The sequence below is a fragment of the Saxophila tyrrhenica genome, assembly GCF_035928015.1.
Source record: "Saxophila tyrrhenica strain CCFEE 5935 chromosome Unknown scaffold_8, whole genome shotgun sequence".
Lineage (NCBI taxonomy): Eukaryota > Fungi > Ascomycota > Dothideomycetes > Mycosphaerellales > Extremaceae > Saxophila > Saxophila tyrrhenica.
Genome location: NW_027041740.1, coordinates 1,305,541 through 1,320,890, shown reverse-complemented (window position 1 = coordinate 1,320,890; position 15,350 = coordinate 1,305,541). Strand labels below are relative to the sequence as shown.

At 54.0% G+C, this 15,350-nt stretch overlaps 1 protein-coding gene across 1 annotated transcript; it reads left to right on the top strand.

Annotated features, from left to right (window-relative positions):
- Positions 1-25: 25 nt before the first annotated feature.
- On the top strand, positions 26-14,842 carry LTR77_005863 (uncharacterized protein; the record flags this gene model as incomplete). The annotated part of the gene is made up of 3 exons (XM_064803106.1): positions 26-1,319; positions 1,391-7,424; positions 7,477-14,842. 3 exons carry the CDS (start codon positions 26-28, stop codon positions 14,840-14,842), a joined length of 14,694 nt encoding a protein of 4,897 aa, XP_064659231.1.
- Positions 14,843-15,350: the final 508 nt, after the last annotated feature.

The following is a 15,350-nucleotide window of genomic DNA, read 5'->3' as shown; positions in this document are numbered from 1 at the left end:
TTGGTGTTGTTGTCTTCTACACAAGATGGAGAGCCAGATGTCGATACTCAATCACCCTCCTCGAAAGATACCAGGACCAGCATTACTACACGACCTTGTGGCAAACGAGACTGCGGACGAGGTAGCCATCGAGTACCTGTCTATTGACGACGCACATGACCGTCTGACCTACAGAGAGCTCCACGAGCGCTCGAATGGCCTTGCATACCGACTGTGGGCAATATGGGAAAACTCTCCAAGCGCCGGCAACTCAAGATTCATCGTGCCGCTGCTCATCGAACAGAGTCCATCGCTCTACATCGCGGAACTGGCCATTCTCAAGGCTGGAGCAGCATTCTGTCCAATCCCAGTCGATGCACCGGAAGAGCGATTCCGGTTTATCTGTGAAGACGTCGGAGCGCAGGTGGTTCTCACAACGCCACAACTTCAGCACAAGGTGCCAGCTCTGGATGGTGTCACTGTGCTAGTACTAGATGCCGACCGCTTTGAAGTCGAGCAACAACCACCTACACCCGCCGTCGATACGTCACATCCAGCCTACGTAATGTACACCAGCGGAAGCACCGGTCTACCTAAAGGCGTCCTCATCTCACATTCTGCGGCCACCCAAGCTTTACTCGCACATGAGCCACACATACCAGCATTCTCCCGCTTCTTGCAGTTTGCAAGCCCAACTTTCGACGTCTCCGTCTTCGAGATCTTCTTCCCTTTGTACAGGGGCTCAACTTTGATCTGCGGTGTACGGCGAAAGCTTTTGACAGATCTGCCAGGATTCATCAATGAGATGAGAGTCGACGCCGCGGAGCTCACACCTTCAGTCGCTAGCAGTCTGCTGCGGATCAGGCAGAATGTACCCGATCTCAAACTACTGCTGACGATCGGTGAAATGCTCAAACAGGACGTAGTTGAGAACTTCGGCGGTTCCGCGGATGAGCCCTCGATCCTATACGGCATGTACGGACCAACGGAGGCAACGATACACTGCACCCTGCAGACGGCACTCTCAAAAGACATGTCGGTACGGAACATCGGCATTCCTCTGGACACCGTCTCTGCGTTCATCATTCCGGCGGCGTCGGAGGAAGAGTCAGCGAGTGAAGGCTGCGATGTACTTCCACTAGGCGAAGAAGGAGAGCTGGCAGTGGGTGGATACCAGCTCGCTGGCTGTTACTTGAATCGTCCCGAACAGACTGAAGCCTCGTTCTTCGTGCATCCGGAATACGGTCGTCTATACCGCACGGGAGACCGAGCGAGGGTGACTGATAGTGGCGTGCTGGAGTGTCTTGGACGGATTTCTGGCGGTCAAGTCAAGCTGCGAGGTACGAAACCTATGGGCAAAACCCTAACAAGTCTGAGACATTCGCTAAACCTTTCGCCCTTCTGTTCGTAGGTCAAAGAATCGAGCTCGGGGAGATCGAATATGCTGCGTCGAAGACACCCGGCTGTCAGACGGTCGTTGCGGATGTCATCGACGGAGCACTAGTCGTCTTCTGTGTTTCCGGGGATGATTTGACGCCAGACGAGGTGCTGAGGGTTTGCCGTGAGTGGCTTCCGGCATTCATGGTCCCAGCAGATGTCGTGATTCTTGAGCAGCTTCCATATCTTGATTCTGGAAAGGCAAATCGAAAACAGCTACATGATGTCTACGCTCAGAAGAAAAAAGCGTCCGCTGCGCCAGAGGGAGATACAAACCCACGCCTGGAGCGGATCACCGATGTGGCATCAGCAGTACTGCAGACCTCGCTGACCGCTCAGACATCACTACCACTGGACTCACTGTCATCGATACACTTGGCTTCGCAATTGAAGAAGGCAGGCTTTGCTCAGCCTAACGCGGTCGAGCTGCTCGGCTGTCGCACCGTGAGAAACATTGACACACTGCTTACCGATCTTGAACGGGACTCTGACGTACAAGAGGTCATCCAGTCTGTTTCGGATGAAGGTAAGGAGCTTCGAGACGCAGTGCAGGAGCAGTCGAACATCAACATGAGTCTTGTTGACGACGTATTTCCCGCCTCGCCAGTCCAGTCTGCAATGTTGAGTGAGACTCTGCGAGACGAACGGCTCTACTGCAACTGGGTTGAGCTGGCCGTACCTTTCGTATGCTCGCCAGAGACAGTCGAAAAGTCCTTACGCAGCCTGCTTCAGCAGCACAGCCTTCTTAAGGCGGGCTTCGTGGCGGTCCACGGCTTTGTGACGACTCATGCTGTCATTGTCTGGAAAGAATCGCAGCCGTGGCAGATTCGACATGTTGACAAATTCGACAACGATTTCCGGATCAAGGATGAATCTGAGCTACTTCATCCTAGCAGCTTCCAGGTGCTAGTTGAGGGCGATGGAATACGATTCGGACTCGCTATACACCACTCGCTCTATGACCAATGGTCAATGGATGTCCTTCGAAACGATCTTTGCTTGCTCCTGAGAGGTGGCAAGATCGATCCTCCGCCCTCGCACGCCCTAGTGTCTGAGCAGTCTCTTCGACACATCAGATCAAGAGTCCACACCGACGACCTTGACTTCTGGAAGGGTCATCTGGGAGACTTCAGTCCAACCTTGTTTCCGCACATGAACGGGAAGCAGGTTGCAAAGCAGCAAGAACGGACAGCATGGCAGAGTCTCACCTCGGATGCCTCGACAGTCCGGGACAAAGCGCAAGATCTAGGATGCACTCCTGCTGTCGTTTTCCAGGCCGCCATGACATACCTTCTCGGCTGCTTGACGGGCAGCACAGATGTCACATATGGCGTTGTCTACTCTGGCCGCCACCTGCCTATCGACGATATCGATCGGATTGTCGGGCCTTGCTTGATGACGCTACCGTCTCGAGTGGATATTTTCACCTCGCTGACGTGCTCGGACCTTCTGCTATCGATCCAGCAGCAGAACCGTGCAGTGCAGAGTCATGGACTCATACCACTGGCTGAGATCAAGAGTGCCGTTGGAACAGCGCCAGGGTCGAGACTGTTCGATACATTGTTCCTATGGCAAGAGAGCACAATTTCACAGCACGATGATCACGCCTCTCTTCAAGAAGTCGACTCCGTGGACCGACATGAGTTCAGCTTCGTTTTGGAAGTGGCTCCCATACAAGATGTTATCCAAGCGAAATTGACCTATGAGGAAAGCATGATCTCGAGCGAACAGGTCCAGGTTTTTCTCCAGCAGCTGGATGCGATCGTACAGATAATCGTCGCGTCTCCTGATAGCCCAGTCAAGGACCTGGGCAGCCGCATGCCAAGCAATCTACTATCCAAGTCCAACCCACATCCGTCAAGTTGCGTGCCGCGTGGAGGTCTACTCAGTAACCTACGATCATTTGCTCAGAACATACCTTCCGCTCCTGCTCTGCGCTTCGCCACAAGCATTACCGACCATGGACCAGATATGCAGACTCTCAGCTACGAAGAGCTAGACGCCAGTTCTACTGCCCTTGCAAACCAATTCCGCTCACTTGGAGCACTACCTGGTGAGCTGCTGTGCATCTGCATGGAGAAGTCAGTCAATCTCTATCTGGCTATCATTGCAACTATCAGAGCTGGATGCGGGTACTTGCCTCTTCTGCCGGACACGCCATCCCGGAGAATTGCATCAATACTTGAGCAGAGTCAGGTCAAGATGTGCATTTGCGACAGCGACTCTGCTACTGCCTTTGAAGCCTTCGGTCCACACATCATCAACATCAATGAGCTAGACTTCACGTCAGAGCGAGAGGTGGAAGAACCACCGTGCATTCGGAACGAAGACGTCGCCTATACTGTCTTCACAAGTGGGAGTACTGGCCAGCCGAAAGGTGTGTCCGTCACAGCAGGAAACCTCCTCAGCAACCTCGAAGTTTTGTCGGAGCTCTACGACGTCCAACCCGGCGACAAACTGCTACAAGCCTGCTCTCAAGCGTTCGACGTAAGCGTCTTTGAGATCTTCTTTTCTTTCCACACTGGGATGTGCCTAGTGTCTGCTCGCAAGGACGACATGTTCTCGGACCTCGAAGCAAGCATACGAGCACTCAAAATCACCCATCTTTCGATGACGCCAACCGTCGCCGCTCTCATCGATCCATCCAACGTTCCCAGCGTCCGCTTCCTTGTCACCTCAGGCGAAGGTGTCACAGACCTCGTGCATCAGCGTTGGGCAGGCAAGGGCTTGTTGCATCAAGGCTACGGACCTTCAGAGACCACCAACATCTGTACTGTCAACATGCACATGGCGACAGACGACTCTCTCGGCAAAATCGGCCCACCGCTTCGAAATACTTCAGCCTTCGTCATTTCACCTGGCAAAGCGTTCAACATCCTCCCGGCTGGCGCTGTTGGCGAGATAGCTCTCGGTGGTGAACAGGTCTTTCGGGGCTACGTTGGCAGGGATGACTTGAACGCTGAAAGCATCATCGATCATCCTAAATACGGCCGTCTGTACCGGAGTGGTGATATGGGCCGTCTTCTGCCTGATGGGTCGTTGCTCTCTTGCGGGAGGTCTGATGATCAAGTCAAAGTGAGAGGTAACCGGATTGAGCTCAAGGAGATCAATGCTCTTCTCATGCAGCATTCGCAAGTACGAGATTGTACGACTATTGTCGCTGGTCAGAGCTCGAAGGAGCAATCTCTTGCCACGTTCGTCATCCTCGAAGGCGCAGAGGCATCTGATGCAGCTCCGACGGCTGCGATGGATATCGATGGCGAAAGGATTGACGAGCTGTTTCAACTTCTTGAGGCAGCTGTGCCGGCGTATATGGTTCCAAGCCAGATCGTGCCAGTCACACGTCTGCCTCTGACTTCACAGGGCAAGCTCGATCGCCGGTTCCTGAATACCTTACTGGAGCATACCAAGTCGCCTAGAAGCCAGAGTGGTCACACTGATGACAATGCTGCTTTAGCAGAGAATGGCGCTCACCTCGAACAGCAGATCGGAGCAGCACTCGCGGAAGTGCTTCGCATCCCCGTCAAGAACATCACGTTGAACGACTCTTTCTTTGCTCTGGGGCTCAACTCACTGACAGCAATCTCATTCGCCAAACTGCTCAATCACCGGTTGGAGAGCAACGTACAGGTCAGCCAGATCTTACGCACGCCTAGTGTTTCACGGCTGGCTCAAGGACTCTTCAGCCAAATCGATCAAACTAGACAGGACAGGGCATCCGATGAATCGCCTCTCCTGCCCCGAGAGCTGATTCAGATGGCCCACGACACATTGGAAGCAAGTTCGGATGAGATCGAAGCTGTTCTCCCTTGCACGCCGCTTCAGGAAGCCATGCTCGCGACTGGTGCTTCGCGGTCCGGACAGGCGTATTGCAACTCTACCTCTTTCAGGGTTTATGGCAACCTTTCACGGCTGAAGCGGTGTTGGGATGATATGGTTGCACGGCATCCGATACTGAGAACTACCTTCTTGCCGACTGAGGAAAAATGGCATCCGTATATTCAGGTCGTGCTGAAAGGGGATCCAGGCGGCTTCTCAGCAGGCAAGGGTTGGCCACTGGAAGATCGTAATGGTCATGACGATGACCAGCCAGTGGTCGACTTCGCCAAACCATTTCGCCTGCAAGTTTCCGAGGGTACCGAACAGTGCACGTTGACGCTACATATGCATCATGCGATATACGACGGGATCTCAATGTCCCTGTTGCTAAGTGAGGTGGAGTGCTTATACAAGGAGGAGTCGCTGCTCACCTCGGTCGACTTCAAACCGTTCTTGCTGGAGGCTCAAAGGCACAGAACTGATTGGAACGATGACGCAAAGTCATTCTGGTCGAAGCATCTTCGCAACTTCAGCCCAAACCCATTCTCAAGCTCCAGCGCGACGGCCGGGTCGGTTACTGTGCAAAGAAAGTTTGCCACCATGGAAAGCAGAGTCGCCTCATACTGCAAGAGATACTCCCTCAGCCAACTTGCAGTCCTCCAGACCGCATTTGCTGCCACCCTGATGATCTGCCAGGACACTCGTGACATCTGCTTCGGCAACGTGATGAGCGGGAGAACAGTGCCCGTGGAAGGCATCGAGCGACTCGTTGCACCCACATTCAACACGCTACCCGTGAGAGTTGAGTTGAAACGTCCGCTCAGCTACTTGGAGACGACACGACTGTTGCATCAACACAATACTGAAGCGCTTGACTTCCAGCTCACGCCTCTACGGCAGATACAGGCGCTGTCTAAAGATCCGGGGAGGCGTCTGTTCAATGCGCTGCTGCTGGTGCAACCAGAGCATCGTCAGCTGGACCAAGGTATTTGGACAATGACAGGGGAGACTGGCATGATGGACCTGCCTTTGGTGCTTGAGGTAGAGCCGGTGGCGGGTGATTATAACATTTCGCTTCATGTTCCGGACGAGAGCATCTCTCAGTCAGAGACGGGTGCCATCCTCGACCTCTTCATCCAACTATTGGAGTCCTGCCTGGTATCTCCGTACAGTATCCCCGACCTTTCGCGGGGCTCAGAACACACAACCTTGCCTAGACTGCTCAGGCCTACTGAGATGGCCAACGGCACGGCTCACAGCCATAACGATAGCGTTTCCAAAGATGACCTGTCTGAGCTCGAAGAAATCATCAGAGATGCCTTTGCTCAGCTTGCAGGAATTGACAAAGCCAGCATTCAAGGAAATACATCCATGTATCACATCGGTCTCGACAGCCTGAACGCGGCCCAAGTCGCCTCGCGACTGAGGGGCTCCGGCATCAATGTGGATGCTACGGATGTAATGGAAGCCTTGACTCCACATGCTCTTGCTGTCGTTGCCAACAAGAAGAAAGCTACTTCACCAGTAACCCCATCCGCGTTCGACTTCGAGACGTTCGACAAGCAGTATCGACCCACAGTTCTACGGGCGATGGAGGTCGCCGACCAGGACATTGAAGCTGTTCGTCCTACCACCGCAGCACAGACCGGCATGACATCGCAATCCTACCACACAGATGGTCAACTCTATGTCAATCACGTTTGGTTCCGCCTTCCCGGGAGCGTCACTCGAGAGGAAGTACGTCGAGCTTGGAGTATTGTTATTGAAAGGCACCAAGTTCTGCGCATGGGCTTCCACCAAGTCCAAGAGTCCGCCTCCTTCTCCGCCATGTCGATCACGAAACCACAATCCAGCTCGGTCCCTATCCGCAAAGTGAAGAACAACCAAGCGCCGGAAACGATTGAGCTGGAAGCTTCACAACATGTAATGCAAAACATGTCTACACAGCCTTGGTGTATTTCTTTCCAGTCCAGTGGCGGAGAAGACTCGATGGTCTTATCGCTGCACCATGCTTTGTATGATGCAGATGGGCTTCAACTCATCCTTTCTGACTTTGGTAGAGCCTTCGAAAGTGCGAAGCTCGGTCGACTGCAGGGGATCGATGAGGTGTTGTCGAAGATCCTGGATGCTGAAACCGACAAAGATGGGTCTGCTGCTCGTTTTTGGACCGATGCTTTGCAAGATACAAGGTGAGGACTTACCTCTTAGTGATTACATTCAATGCTTGCTAACGTAGAACAGCATCTCGGCCTTTCCAAACCTGGCGCCAACGCTCGTCAAGCAGGGCAAGCTCCAAGTCGCGACGCATACTCTTCAGCTCTCCGAGACATCGCTCGAAGAATTCTGTCGTCAGAACCATGCGACGACTCAAGCGCTTGGACAGACAGCATGGGCAAGTCTGCTGGCTGCATACACAGGTGACTCCAATGTCATGTTCGGCACAGTCATCTCTGGCCAACCATCCACTAATGCGGCGCACGTGGCATTCCCAAGCATCACCACAATACCTGTGCCAGTTCAAACAAATCGCCATCCACATGAAGTCCTGCATGATATGGTTTCGTTTAATGCCCACGCGTATCGTCACCGCTTCCGTCCTCTGACGGAGATACAACGCCACGGCGGGTACTCTGGGCAGCAACTCTTTGATACTGTTTTCGTTTATCAGAAAGCAGCGGCAGGTAGCACTGGCCTGGAATGGCCCGTGGTGAGGGAAACCGCAGGCGTGGACTACGCTGTCTCGTTGGAACTTGAGGTCACGTCAACAGGTCAGGTAAACACACGCCTGACCTTCGATACCGCCCGCTTACCGGAAGAGCATGCCAGCCTGTTTCTTCGGCAATTCGAGCAGATCATGATCACTATCGTCCAGGGACGTTCTATCAATAACGCCGATCTCCACGCCATCAGTCCAGCTCCGTACGAGGCCTTGCCGGCGCCCGCCAGCCACTTGCATGGCTTGTTCGAGCACACAGCAGTCGAACACCCTGATCGCATCGCTCTTGAGTTTGTTACGCAGGATGAAAAAGCCAAAGCCTCCAGAAAATGGACTTACGCCGAACTTGAAAAGCGTGGAAACCAGGTTGCGCACCTTATTCACCGCGCTGGCATTCCACCGCACAGTGTTGTCGCCGTTCGCATGGATAAGTGTCCGGAGGCTTCCTTCGCTTTCTTGGGTATTCTCAAAGCCGGCTGTGCGTTCCTGGCACTGGATCCGGAACTGCCCTCCAGTCGACAGGAGTTCATTCTGAAGGACTCTGGAGCCCGTTTGCTGTTACTTTCGGGAAGCAGTTACTCAACCTCGACGGAATTCGGTGTCCACTGCATTGGCTTGGGTGAGAAGCTCCTTCAGACCCTACCTGCAAGGGTAATTGAGATCGGTGGCTTGACCCGAGCAGACACCTGCTACTGTCTTTACACAAGCGGCACAACTGGGACGCCGAAGGGCTGCGAGATCACGCATGAAAATGCCGTCCAGGCCATGATGTCGTTCCAGCGCCTGTTTGCCGGACGCTGGACAACCCGGTCTAGATGGCTACAGTTCGCCAGCTACTGGTTCGATGTCATGGTACTCGAGCAGTTTTGGAGCTGGAGCGTTGGAATTACGGTGGTCGGCGCTCCGAGAGACTTGGTCTTAGAAGACATTCCTGGCTTCATCCACCGATTCGGCATCACTCACATCGACCTCACACCCTCTTTAGCCCGACTGGTGCACCCTGACGACGTACCGAGTCTCTGGGATGGGGTGTTCATCACCGGAGGCGAGCCTCTACACCAGGACATAGTCCAAACTTGGGGCCTGAAGAGAACAATTTGCAACGGATATGGACCCACAGAAGCCACCATTGGGGTCACCATGAACCGTTTCATCGATACAGATGCCAAGCCAGCCAACATTGGTCGACAATTCGACAACGTGGGCGCATACGTTCTGCAGCCGGACAGTGACGAGCCTGTATTCATAGGAGCGGTCGGCGAGCTCTGCGTCTCTGGCAAACTCGTCGGGAAGGGCTACGTCAACCGTGAAGAGCTGACAGCATCACAATTTCCCTATTCCGAAAGACTCAGATGTACGCTGTATCGCACTGGTGATCTTGTTCGGATGCTGGCCGATGGCTCATTCCTGATCATTGGACGCAAGGACTCGCAAACCAAGCTGAGAGGTCAGCGCCTTGAAGTCTCCGAGGTCGACAATGTCATCAAAGGATCAGACAACGCTATCAAGCATGTCGTCTCAGATGTTGTCAAGGCAGAAGGAACTGGGAAGCAAGTCTTGGTTTCGTTCATCACCACCAATGCCACCGGGCGTTCGCAAAAGCCTTCATTCGCCCGAACAGAAGACGAAGCAGCTCGTGTACGCACGGCGAAGGAGGCTTGCGAGAAGCAATTGCCGGGATACATGGTTCCTACCATCCTTCCTATCGACTTCCTGCCTTTGACCTCGAACAACAAGGTGAACACCAAACAGCTCATCGAGTTGTTCCAATCTTGCTCACCTCAGGAACTTCAAAGTCTTCAAGGCTTTGATGGCAGCGACCGCGCGTTGACAGAGGCGGAATTCAAAATCAGTGAAGCACTGCAAACGATGCTCAAAACCGACCTTGGTGAAGTCTCTCCGCAATCAAACACATTCTCAATGGGACTGTCTTCAGTTTCTGCCATACCCTTCGCCAACCTTCTGAAGCGTAGTGGGTTTGGCAGAGCAAATGTGGCCACCGTCATGAGAAACCCTGTGTTGTCGCACCTAAGCAATGCTCTGACCAAAGAAGCCGGTAGTGACACAGACGCTACTTCAGTGGACCAGGCGAAGCTTACAATAGCAGCCTTCTCTCAACGACATCGAGGTACTGCGTCGCAAGTCCTCAATGTCATGCCCAACGACCTGGAAGCTGTGTTACCATTGACCACTCTTCAGCAGGGTCTTGTCTTCGAAAGCTTACGAGACGACGAACAACCGTATCTCAACCACTTCTACTACGATGTCACTGCCCTCGACACGCAACGACTACTGGTCGCTTTGCGGAGGGTTGTTGACAGCACACAAGTGCTGCGGACTCACTTCTTCGAGACTGGAGAGGGCTACGCTCAGGCCGTAATGAAGCAGTACGACAGCCCACCAGTGTCACGGCAATCCTATGGCGATGGCAGCATCGAGAGTGTCCTTGCGGAGTTGAAGCGGGAGTGGTTGGCGACGAATCAGAATGGCCTCGCTCGCCCCTGGGAAGCCGTCGTTGCTGATTTTCCAGACCGTTCCATTCTGGCCGTGCACATGCATCACGCTCTCTACGACGGCATCTCATTTGAACTTATGCTCGACCAGCTGGCAAGACTTTACGATGACAAAATAGCAATCGACGACATTCCAAGCTTCGCTGCAGCACTCCCATATGGCCCGCTTCGTGCTGTCAACGGCAAACCATTCTGGACCAAGTATCTCGAAGGTAGCAGGTACTCGCTTCTACCCACAACATCTGGACCACAACACGACGATCGCTCGCTCGTGCGGCTGAGCCTGGACAATGTCACGCAAATTGAGATGGCTCGGAAGCGGCTCGGTGTTTCGCATCAAGCTATTGTTCAAGCATGTTTTGAAGTCGCTCTGCGAATACATGTCCCTTCCGCTCAGACCTACGGCATGGTTGTGTCAGGCCGCTCGATAGACTTTGAAGGGGCAGACAGAGTGATGGGTCCGATGTTCAACACGCTCCCGCAAGCTCTCAAGATCAGTCCATCATCAACATTATCGGAGTACACCCAACAGCGCCATCAGACGAACGTCGAGATGCTCCCGTACCAGCATACGTCCCTACGTGACATTCGCAAGTGGTGCTGCGAAGACCCAGCCGACCCCATGTTCGATGTGCTGTTCGTTTTCCAGCATCAAGATCAGTCGATCCAATCCGAATTAAGAAACTTACTCCAGCCGCTGCCAACTGACCTTCGGCCGGAGTATCCCTTGGCCTGCGAAGTCGAGATGCAGGACGACGGTGCTGTTACGGCGACCTTCTTGGCAAAGGGTGCATATTTCGACCAAGCCCAACTTGAACACCTTTGCAGCGACTTCGAGACTGTGCTCGGAAGCATGTCAAGCAGTAAGTCCATACGCGACGAGTTCGGCATCACTGCAGGCACAAGACATCAGAACCAGCGCCTCAACGGCCATCTGTCAACCCATTCCGATGGCGCCAACGACTTCCAATGGACTGAGCAGGCAGAACTGATTCGCAACGCTGCCGCGAAAATTGGCGGTGCTGAAGCCAGCGGCATCGACGAACACACGACTATCTTCGCTCTTGGCTTAGATAGCATCGATGCAGTCAAGCTATCCTCTCAGCTTAAAAGAGCGGGCCTGTCGCTTCCTGTGAGCAAGATACTACAGGCTCAGACGATTCCAAAGATGCTGGAGATGGTTCAAGCCGGCAGCACCAACGGAGAGATCAGCATCGGCGAGAAAAGGTTCAGAGAACTGGAGGCACAACTCCAGGCTAAGATGTTGCCGCACCTTCGAGATGCAACAAATATTGAGAGAATTCTGCCAGCTACTTCTCAACAGGAAGGCCTGGTCGCTGACATGCTCCGCTCCAAGCTGCGGGAATACTTCAATCATGATGTGATGAAGTTGAGGGAGCACGTCGATCTCGAGAGGCTCAAAGCCGCATGGCAGACTGTCGTGGATGGCTCACCAGTACTACGGACATCGTTCGCTGAGATCACGGACCCCAATATCGACGCCGTATACGCGCAAGTGGTGCACCGAAAGCATCAGCTACGATTCGCCGAGCTGCACGTCGACGACATCGACTCGCTTGACGATGCGTTCGAGCAGATCAGACGAGAGGTTTCCAACAAAATCCAGACAGTGTCACCTCTCCGCTTGACTTTCCTCAGAACAGGAACCGAACGTTACATCATGCTCTCGATTGCGCATGCCCAGTACGATGGACACAGCCTGGCACTGATACACGAGGACGTCAAACGAGCCTACCACAACGCTTACTCTCTGCGTCCTGCCAGCGATGAGATTGTTGAAGCGTCTCTTGCTGGAAACACTGCCGATGCACAGCGATTCTGGTCCGGTTTCTTATCTGGCACGAACAATCAACCATTTCCTCGCAAGTCGTGGAACGGGGTCACCGGCGCCGTCCACCGAGCAGAGAGGAAATGCAGAACGTCAGCAACCACCATCCGTGACTTCTGCAGTTCTTCCAGCGTCTCCATGCAAGCTCTGGCGCAGACCTGTTGGGCCCTGGCCCTCGCCCATCACACCCAAAGCACGGAAGTGCTCTTCGGCATCGTGTTAGCTTGCAGAGATTCCGATCAAGCCGATGAGATCATGTTCCCGACCATGAATACCGTTGCCGTACGCTCCTCTCTACATGGTACTCGAGCGGAGATGCTGCGGTACATGCAGAAAACAATTACTGAGATGCGGCCGTATCAGAGGACTCCATTGCGGACGATCCAAGCGGCTGCTACAGGTACGACGCAAGGTCTGCAGAGTGGTGGGCTGTTCGATACGCTTTTCATCTTCCAGAAGAGACCGACGCCGAGGAAGATGCTTGCTGCGCCGCTGTACGAGTCGGCCAGTGGGAGCTCCGATATTGAGTATCCTGTGGCGGTGGAGATGGAGGATGCCGGGCAGTCTTTTGTCATGCGAGCAGCCTGCAAGGACGATGTCTTGAACGAAGGAGAGACAGAACGTCTGCTAGCCGAGATGGAACAGATCCTAGAAGCAATCGTTGAGGCTTCGAACAAGCCTACTGTGGGCTTCAAGGACGGCAGAGCGTCGATATGTGGTCTCAAGCCGTTCACATTGAGGGACACTGCGACGACTACAGAGCAACACACTGAAACGGTACTGGAAAATGCAGACACGCCCGTCGGCGATCCAGCGATGGTGCGCACAATACTAGAAGCACTGGCACAGGTCTCGAAGGTACCATTCGACCAGCTGGACGCTGGTTCAAGCATCGAGAGCATCGGCATTGACTCCATTTCCGCCATCAAAGTCGCAGGCCTGCTTCGGAAACAAAACGTCAACATCAGCGTCAGCGAGCTACTGCGTGTGAAGAACGCCGCTGGCATCACTGCTGCTGTGACAGCCAAGAATGCACAGCAGCCAGCTGAGACACCAGAGAAGTCCGCCGGAGAGATCATCAAGCAAGCCATTGGCCACTTCGATATTGAAAGGATTGCGGACGAAGCGAACATCGCCATCGACAACATCGACCACGTACTGCCGGCGACTGCCGGGCAAGTGTACATGCTCAGCATGTGGCACAAGACAGGCGGTCGGCTTTTCTATCCGACGTTCAAGTACAATCTTAAAGTGGACGTGAGCCTTGGGCAGATCCAGCAGGCCTGGGACGCACTGCTTTCCAAGCACTCAGTCTTGCGTACGGTCTTTTGCTGTACCCAGGACGAGGAGATCCCGATACTGCAACTCATTCTGCGAGATGCTCCAGACAGCTTCCAACACGACCACGTCATACGCAACTCGAGCGTGCAGCCGATGGTTCAGATGCTTGCTCAGCAGAATGACGACGGCCTTGCTCTTCACCTCCAGATCCACCACGCCCTCTACGATGCCATCTCCCTTCCGCTGATGATGCAGGACTTCAAGTCACTTCTGTCTTATCCCCAAACGGAGCTTCCAGCCGCTGCAGTAACATACACCGACTTCCTCGCTCCTCAACTGACAGTCAATGCTCGTGCCAGCCGCAAAGAATTCTGGACGAGCTATCTCCAACAAGCCAACGTGCTCCGCCTCCCGCAGCCGTCTGTCGACAGCGCAAAGCGGCGAGTCGAGATCTTCCAGCCAGCATTGTCTCACCAAGCGGCAGCGCTGGAGACAAAATTGAGGAAAGAACGCCTGAGCATGCAAGCACTACTGTTCGCTGCATGGGCAAAAGTATACGCCGGACTCACTTCAACCACATCCCAAAACGGAGCACCAGAAGACGAAGCGAAGGATGTAGTCCTGGGCATCTACCTCTCCTCCCGCTCGCACCGTCCGGATCTCGAGTCGCTCTCTGCGCCGACGTTCAATATTGTGCCTTTACTAGTTCGCGCACCCTTGGAGACCGGACTTCTTGAGTCGGCGAGAGTAGTGCAGGAAGATCTGCGGAAAATCGGCGGAATGGCTGAGAGTGCGGTTGGTCTGTGGGAGGTGAGGCAGTGGACTGGGGTGGAGGTTGACTGTACGGTGAATTTACTGCGGCTGCCGGAGCGGAGTGATGAGCCACTCGAGGGGGATGATGGCATGGTTCTTAGAGATCTAAACAATGAGAGGCTGGATGCGAGGAAAGAAGTTGTTGAGGCTCAGGGGAGTAATACTGAGGCGCCAAATGAATTGAGAGGACTGGGAGGGATTGCAGATGCTTACAAGGTAAGTACCCCGTTGCGAGATATGTCGTACCGGCTGGGATGGGAGAGTGCTAATGTGAGTTCTCAGCATTCGCTTGACCTTGAGATGGCGGTCGTGGATGGGAAGCTGGATTTCGGGCTTTTCTGCCCGGAATCAATGGTCTCGCTGTCGCAGGCTGACGAGGTGATGGAGGAGTTCAGAGCGTTGCTGGAGGACCCTGTCGGGAATGCGAAAGGATAGAAGGCTGGGAGATTTGAAGGCGAAGGAGTTCGGTCATGTTAACTGGCGTTGATGGTACATATGTATGGTGTACATAGGATCTCGAACATAGACATAGACCCATCGTCGGCGATTGCTTCGATCTAATACTCCGCCTTCTCTCCACCTCATCTCGTCCACCCATGATTCCAGCCCTCTCTAGGCGGAGTATCCGTCTGTATCTTCCCATACTCAATCGGCACGCCATCCCAAACCCCATTCTTCAACATCGCTATCCTATACAACCTTCCCATCTCTTTCCCCTCCTCCGGCGGCTCTCCCAGCCTCGCTCGATCCTCCGCCGTCAAGCCGTGGTTGTCTATCAGCCGTAGCGCTTCGCAGGCATCGTGCATGCTGTTGTACTGTCGCTCGAGAGTGCGCTCTTGCTCGTTGCGCAGGCGGCGTTGATGGAGTTGCCAGGCGCGGTGGATGGTCCAGTGGCGGAGGTAGCGGGTTCTGCGTCATTTGTTATAAGAGGAAGAATGATGGA